This window comes from Myripristis murdjan, chromosome 1 (assembly GCF_902150065.1).
Source record: "Myripristis murdjan chromosome 1, fMyrMur1.1, whole genome shotgun sequence".
Lineage (NCBI taxonomy): Eukaryota > Metazoa > Chordata > Actinopteri > Holocentriformes > Holocentridae > Myripristis > Myripristis murdjan.
In genome coordinates, this window is record NC_043980.1 from 1,823,048 (window position 1) to 1,831,320 (window position 8,273).

Consider the following 8,273-nt stretch of genomic DNA (forward strand, 5'->3'; position numbering starts at 1 on the left):
ATCATTTCTTTTATTCTCTGTTCTGTTGCAGTCTCACCAAGTGATTTCATCTCATTTCATTTTAGTTTCATGAATCGTATTCTGAGTGTGAGTGTGTGTGCCCCCTCACAGACAAACAAACAAATAAATAAATAAATGGATAAAATCAAATAAAATAAATAAGTTGCAGCTCGCCGCCCCTGATAAGCTCAAGCCTGGCTGTGTGTGTGTGTGTGTGTGTGTGTGTGAGTGTGTGTGTTTGGCGGCTGGTCAGACTGAGGAGGACGTCTGAATCATCGCTCTGGACTCGGACCACTTCCCCTCAGACTCTCTGTTCACTTCAGACGCTCAAAGATTCATTGAGGAAATAATCGACGGATTAAATGACAAAGAAAAATCATCGTCAGCGGCAGCGGCAGCCGCCTTATTTCTTTATTTCTTTATTTTTCTTTATCTGTTTCTCCATTAGCTGCCTCTGAAGTAGCAGCTTCTCTTCAAACAACAATAATCATCACGGATCACAAATCTCAATAAAAACAGTTAACAGTCCTGATAAAAACCTTTCCGAGACCAATAAAAGTCAAATAAAAATAAGCATCACCACACCTCCACGTATCAGTCGTGGCTGTTCAGTTCACTCACGTTAGGGTTATTCATCATCAGCCTCTTCAAACTTATAATGTCCCGTCTCACTGCAAAAACTCAAAATCTTACCAAGATTATTTGTCTTATTTCAAGTCAAAAATGTCTTATTTCTAGTCAAAATATCTCATTACACTTAAAATAAGACATGATCACCTCAGAAGTAACTTGTTTTTAGACAATTTTCACTTGTTTCAAGTGAAAATTCACTTGAAACAAGTGAAAATTTGCTAGAAACAAGAAACAAATTTTGCCAACGAAACAAGCAAATTTTCACTTGAAACAAGAGACAATTGTCTAAAAACAAGTTATTTCTGAGGTGATCATGTCTTATTTTAACAGTAATGAGATATTCTGACTTGAAATAAGACAAATAATCTTGGTAAGATTTTGAGTTTTTGCAGTGTGTACAGTCCACTGTGTGCTGTTAGGCTCCGTCCCAGTCGTTTGGAAAGTTTTGAAACTGTTCATGAAATCCTGCAGGGAACTAAAGATTCCACAGCTCAGAGTCAAAATGTGAGTTTGTGGTTGAAGCAGCCGCCTTATAATGTTCTGCTCAACACTCAGAAACCACACAGCTGATGATTGGCTGTGGAAAGCAACACGTTTCCCCGCTTAGGGACTATTTTCCCTGGCGGAGGAGGAGGAGGAAGAGGAGGAGGAGGAGGAGGAGGAGGAGGAGGAGGAGGAGGAGGAGGAGGGAGTATTTCAGTGTGAAAAAGTCCTGAAAAGCCAACAGTGCTGCTGCTTTGAGGAAAACTCATGTGGAGGACTTTATTGGGCTGATGGAAAACTGGAGTGAAGAAAGTGTGAAGGCTCTGAAAGTTCATGTTCATATCGTAGTGGAATGAATGGAGGAAAGGGAGGAGGAGTGATGTGGCAGCTCTGAAAGCCCACTGCTCGCTCTGGGAGGAGAGCAGAGGAACCTCACACACACACACACACACACACACACGCTGATTACACAGGTGATGTCACTGTGAGTGTGTGAGGGTTCAGGGACGACGCCTCCATCTCGTCTTCAGTGTTAATATTAAAGTTATTAATAATATTAATATTAATATATGTGCAGTGTGTAGGCCTCCGCCTCGCTGTGACTTGTCACTTGTTGCCATGGAAGCGCACCATGACAACCTTATGTAAGAGTATGGAGGGACAGCAAGGGGTTAGCTGGAGGCAGTTGTCATGGTAACGCTTGGTGTGTGTGTGTGTGGGTGTGTGGGTTTTAACTTCCCTTTTCCCTCATGCTCAGGTGTCTTTATTAGTGTGTTTTCTGTGTGTGTGTGTGTGTGTGTGTGTGTGTGTGTGTGTGTGTGTGTGTCAGACCTGAGGAGGATCACAGCAGGGTTCCTGGGCATGGCGGCGGCCGTCCTGCTGTGCGGCAGCATCGTGGCTTCAGTCGGCTTCTTCTGGGAGGAGAGTCTGACCCAGCACGTCTCCGGCCTGCTCTTCCTCATGGCAGGTACACGTGTGTGTGTGTGTGTGTGTGTGTGTGTGTGCTGGGGTCAGCAGGCTGTCCTTCCAAGCTGCACAAACTAATCTGCAGCTTCTGTCGCCCTCTGCTGGCAAACAGCAGGAATTACAAGTCCCACTTTCCCATCAGCATCAGATACACTACTCACAAAAAGTTAGGGATATTCGGCTTTCGGGTGAAATTTCAGGATGAACCTAAAATGCATTATAACCTTTACAGGTGAACTTAATGTGACCTTCTGTAAACTTTTGAATGCACATGTCCAACTGTTCAGTGTTTCAGTACTTTTTGCACAAGTTGCTGTTCTCTAACAAGGAGTTTAACGGCAAAATTCACATCAGGTGTTTGATGCTCCAGCTCATGGAGGTCGTATCATTAGGGAACGGCTGCTGGAGACTGGGGTACCTCAGATAGGGTGGCCTGCACTTTCTCAGACCTGAATCCCATAGAAAACCTATGGGATCAGCTGAGTGGCCGTGTAGAGGCTCGGAGCTCTGTACCCCAGAACCTCAATGTCCTGAGGGCCGCCCTTCAAGAAGAGTGGGATGCCATGCCTCAGCAGACAATAAGTCGACTTGTGAACAGCATGAGACGTCGCTGTCAAGCTGTAATTGATGCTCAAGGGCACATGACAAGTTATTGACACTGACATTTTTTGTTGTGGTATATCCACCACTGTTGTTGGCTTTTGTTTCAAGAAATTGTTTGAGATGAGGAAATCACCAGTGTATGCTTCTACTTAAATGCCCTACTTTCATGATATAATATCACTGTAGCGTGAACTTTTTATATTTTCCATAAATTTCACCCAAAAGCCAAATATCCCTAACTTTGAGTGAGTAGTTAGATAGATTTACTTTATTGATCCCAAACTGGGAAATTCTTAATCAGTCAGGGTTTTATTGATCCCTGAGTCGCAGCTGCTCAAATGCTCAAGACAAGAATCAAATCATAATAAAGAGGAAATCACTGAGAAATAATAAAAATATGTGCGTTAGAAATGTGTTAAAGCCCCCATGAAATGGACTCTTCCTGAAATTTGAATTTCCAGCCACTTGAGCAGGATGATGATGTCACTGTTTAAGGTCACGTGAGGCCATTTCATAGAGACTTCAAAAAAAGTATGTGCATGTTGTGCATTAAGTCTAAATATGTGCATTAATCTTATAAAATATCATAAAATATTACCATGTGTCTGAATGTGGGATTTTGTGAACCTTTACAACCACAAACTAGAGGAGAATTCAGAAAACAAAAATCACAATAAATCCTTATAATGAATAGCAATACTTGTAGAATTGTAATACATATATTATTATTATTATTTTTATTATTGTTATTGTATATTATTATATTATTATTATATATTATTGAATTGGGAGATGAACACAAAACCTACAGACTGCACGGGTCACTTAATTTGGAACGGGACGGCTGACACTGGGGAGGATGTGTGTGTGTATGTGTGTGTGTGTGTGTGTGTGCCCCCTCCAAAAAAAAAAAAAAAAAAAAAAAAAATGGGTGCAAAACAAAGCCGTCTCTGATCCCTTCCCATCAGACTTTGGCTTCATTTTTCACTCTTTAAACAAAAACTGATTCACTGAAAAAACAACCAGCAGATTAAATGACGAGGAAATTATCACCTGCTGTGTCCCTGCACCGTCTAACGCTGGCCGGCACCCTGCTGTGCACCTTAAAGGATAATTCTGGCATTTTTCAACTTTTTCCAACGTTGGGCTTCCAGTTGATTGACAGGGGAAATAAAGTTTTGGAGCTGGTCCAGAATAGAGCGAGAACACGTCGGCCTGTCAAATCCCCTCCACTGAAGGTTCGTGCTCTTGCCTCTGACGGGTCCAGATGGTTATTTTAAATGTTTGACATCATTATGGAAAGGATCCCCACCGAGAGACGTCTTGCTTTAAGTCTGATAACACCAGCTCAGCGTTTGGCTTCAGGTGGAGGTGCTTCGGTTTGGGATTTCTTCTCCTCTTTGGCTTCAAATCTCACGCCAATCAGCCCTGACCCGACAGTCCAAACAGGAGGGTCCGGGTCCACTTGTAGCACAACAACTTCAGCGTGTCTCTAATACACTAAGCCATTATTTTGTTTAACTTGTAGAGATCACTAAGCTGCACTTCCTGTTCTCCAAAACAACAAACTGCTCCTCGCCGGGCCGTCACGTTTCCACTGTTCTGTTCCTGCAACAACATCACGCAAGATTTCACAGTGAGCTAGATTTCTGTTAAACGAATACTCCGACCACAACTTCAGATGTTTTTTCTTGAAAAAAGAGATTGGTTTGAGGAGAAGTGAGATGGTGGCGCTGTAACCTCTGAACACATTTATCCTTCTGTCTGTCTCAGTGATCCGCTCAGCGCTGAAGGTAGAGGAGGATCCACCACTGATTCACTTCTCCTCAATCCAAACAGACAGCTCCAGAGCTGCTGGAAGGTTTATTTTTTCACTTTGACAGAGCCAGGCTAACGACTCCCATAGATTTCAAGTCTTTATGCTAAGCTAACAGGAAACGCTACCCACAGGAACTGAACCACTGGACACACAGAGGTGAAGATAGTGTCCAACATCTGGTCTCAGCCTGGGGAGGTCAGGGAAAAGGGGGTGTTGCTTTAAGGTGGTGAAGACGTCCTGTCCTCTCCGTTATGTTGTCAGACATTTACAGGAACGACCTGAACCCGTCAGTGGCTGTTAGCTGCTGGCTGAAACGTTCTTGCTCAATTCTGGTCCAATTCTGAAAACTTATGTTTTCAAAAACCCTGTGAAATGGACTCTTATGTTCTTGATATGATGTATTTCCTGTTGAATCAGGAAGTTTGGGCAGGATAGACTGAATCCTAACTCGACAGGATCTCAGTTTGGGAGAGAAACGCACTGTTATTTTGAAAGGACAGGTGCGTGAGAGAGGATGTTTTAACATTTTGGTTGCAGGATGATGTCACTGTTTAAGACGCTCTGTTTGACAGGAAGTGGAGGTCATGTGATCAAATGGTAAATAAATGTCGTTGTTGCGTGGCTCTTGTCTCCATCAGGGATCTTCTGCACCATCTCCCTGTGCACGTACGCGGCCAGCGTGACCTACGACCTCTCCAGGAACCCGCCCTTCATCTACGGGCTGCCGGGCGATGTGGACCACGGCTACGGCTGGTCCATCTGCTGCGCCTGGGCCAGCCTGGGCCTCACCGTGGCCTCCGGCTGCCTCGGCACCACCTACCCCTTCCTGAGCCGGGCCAAAGCCCTGCGCTCCAAGACCGCCCGCGAGTCCTCCGTCTGAGCCCGCGAGACGTCCCGACGAGGCGGGGGAGGACGAGGGAGCGACCGCCTGGCGTACGGCGGCCTCGGTCGGCGTTTTGATGGATGGGTGTTGGAGAGCCGGGCTGAGCTAGAGAACAGGTTTCTCGGTTGGTTTGTTTGACTCGTGGTGTGTTCAGGGCGCCGTGGAAAGCGCAGACTTCTTGCTAACTTGTTTTCGACGACTTGCACTTCTGCTCTGAAGCTGGTGTTTGTGACGCGACGGGACGACAGGTGCTTCTGCACGGCTGCGCCCCCTGTTGAGTGTTATACACAGTACTGGTGTTAATGATGTATCTAAATGTACGTCTGTTCAGTTAACACACACACACACACACACACACACACACACACATTGGTTTTACTATACTTGTGGGGAAATTGTGTTGACTGACATTCATTCTCTAACCCTAACCCTTACCTGAACCTTTACCTAACCCTTACCCTAACCTTAACCTAACCCTTACCCAACCTTACCCTAACCTTTACCTAACCCTTACCCTAACCTTTACCCTAACCTTTACCTAACCCTTACCCTAACCTTACCCTAACCTTGACCAGTAAACCAGAATCAACTTTTTTTCTACCCAAAATGTCCTAGAACAGTGGCTTCTCTATAGTTGGACCTCACAAATATAGCAAAACAAGCCCACGTATACACACACACACACACACACACACACATACACAGAAATAAACAGAAACACACACACACATACACAGATACACACAGAAATATACTGAAACACACACATACACACACACAGATACACACTAAGCATTTTGGACCTCACAATCCAAACCTCAGATGCCAGAATAGTCCTGGAAAGAAAATGTGCAATAAATCATGAAATATAAAGCAACGCAACGCGATGATATTGATATTCTGCCACACACAGAATTCCTTTTTTTTTTTTTTTTTTTTTTTTTTTTTAGTTTTTTTTAGTTTTTCCAATAAAGTACAATTACAAACAGGACAATTAAAATGTATCCAAAATATAACCAAATCCCCATTTGAGAAATTGGGGATTTGATTATATTTGAGAACGCATGTTCGTCATTTAGACAGCTTGTCCGAAACGAAGAGTTCGGCTACAGCAGTGCTCCCCGTCCCGGACCCCCTGTCATGTCCTGCAGGTTTTGGTTCCAGCTCTACTCTTTAAGGGCTTCATGCTGATTGGCTGAAACAGATCCACCTGAACAGGCCGTGCGTGAAGGTGCACGGGCCTTAACTGGGTCAGGTGTACAAGAGCAGAGCTGAAGCTAAACCCTGCAGGACAGGACAGGGGGGTCTTGAGGAGCTTGTCACTCTAAAAGGTTTTACAGGTACAGAGTAATGATATCTCTTATCACATCGGCCACAGCAGATCATTGTTGGTTGTTGTTATCAGCCCTGAAGTTCCATATCGGTGCATTTCTAATGTTAAGAACTGAAAAAAAAAAACATTTCAGAGAAGAGTTCATGCCCCATGTTATCATTCATATCACAAAATTTATCAGGCCTCCTACCATTCGAATTCTTCACTGAAGGTATGGATAATGTGTGAATATGTCACTGCTCAATATGCTGTGTCATGCTATGAGCTTGCGTCCTGTCATGTCTTGTTATATCCAGAATATGACAGGATGACCAGATATTATTTCATTTGAACTCTGCCTCCCAAAACAGACAAAAAAAAAACAAAACAAAAAAACAGAGCAAACAAATACAAAATAATGAAAACAACAGGAGTGATTTGGGATGTCATGTACTTTATTATTTATTTATTTATTTATTTATTTATTTATTTATTTATTTCTAAACTTGTGTTATATACATATATGCTGCATTTGCCAGGGTGAATATATTGAACATATTTTGTCCGGTATGGCAGCGTATTTCAGCCAACCAAACATTTCAGTGGCTCAGAGGATCTCTGTTCTGTGGATTTGGATAAGTGAGGTCATCCAAACAGAAACCACACAGACTCAGTTATCACACAGATGTGTATATAAAACTATAGTGTTTTTTTACCAGGATAAGAGAAACTTGTGAATGAGTCAAACCAGTGTTATGTAGGAGTACTTGATTGTTTCAGTTTTAAAGAGCAAAAAGTCTGTCTGTAAATGCATTCAGCCATAGGCCTGCTAGCTGAGCCAGCGTCTGATGTCTACGATGAAATGTAACCAACAAGCTGAAGAGGCATAATCTCAATATACAACAGCACATCTGGTTCAGACAAGCCTGGAGTTCTGTGTTCATGGGACACGGGGAGAGGGCCGGACAGACACCAGCAACATACCGGCTTCATGTTTGGGTCAGTCTGGTCTGCAGGACGCCAACCGTCATCTGGAGTCCTGCTCTGTTCCCACATGAGGCCGGCTGGTGCTGCACCGGCGGTGTCTGGTGGATTCTGTCTGTGGCTGGAGGATAAATCTTGGAGTCCAGGTGTTGTCACGGCTGAACCAGCTGTAGCGTTGACATTTTATGGAACTGAGTGCTGCTTGATGCATTGGACATTTGCTGAATGTAGAAGTGGAGCTTCAATTCAGACGAATCTTTCAGTCGTATTCTGCACAGTGATACTGCAGCAGGCTGGATGCCATCTTTATACCCCCTGACCCACCAATCCCCTCTGATCCCCTATGATACCCCCTGATCCCCTATGATACCCCCGGTAACCTCTCATCCCCTCCGATACCCCCGATAACCTCTGATCCCCTCTGATACCCCCTGATCCCCTATGATATCCCCTGATAACCTCTGATATCGTCTGATACTCTCTGATCCCCCTTGATCCCCTATGATAACCCCTGATACCCTCTGATACCCTCTGATAATCTCTGATATCCCCTGATAATCTCTGATACCCTCTGATGCCTGCTGATACCC

At 44.0% G+C, this 8,273-nt stretch overlaps 1 protein-coding gene across 1 annotated transcript in view; it reads left to right on the plus strand.

The window, feature by feature from the left end:
- Positions 1-5,561, plus strand: part of LOC115357067 (transmembrane protein 178A) — a 14,972-nt gene extending 9,411 nt beyond the window's left edge. Inside the window, exons 3-4 of the mRNA XM_030048420.1 lie at positions 1,946-2,083; positions 5,143-5,561. Coding sequence (XP_029904280.1) covers positions 1,946-2,083; positions 5,143-5,384 — 380 coding nt within the window. The 3' untranslated portion in view covers positions 5,385-5,561. The remainder of the gene's footprint in view (positions 1-1,945; positions 2,084-5,142) is intronic.
- The last annotated feature ends 2,712 nt before the right edge of the window (positions 5,562-8,273 follow it).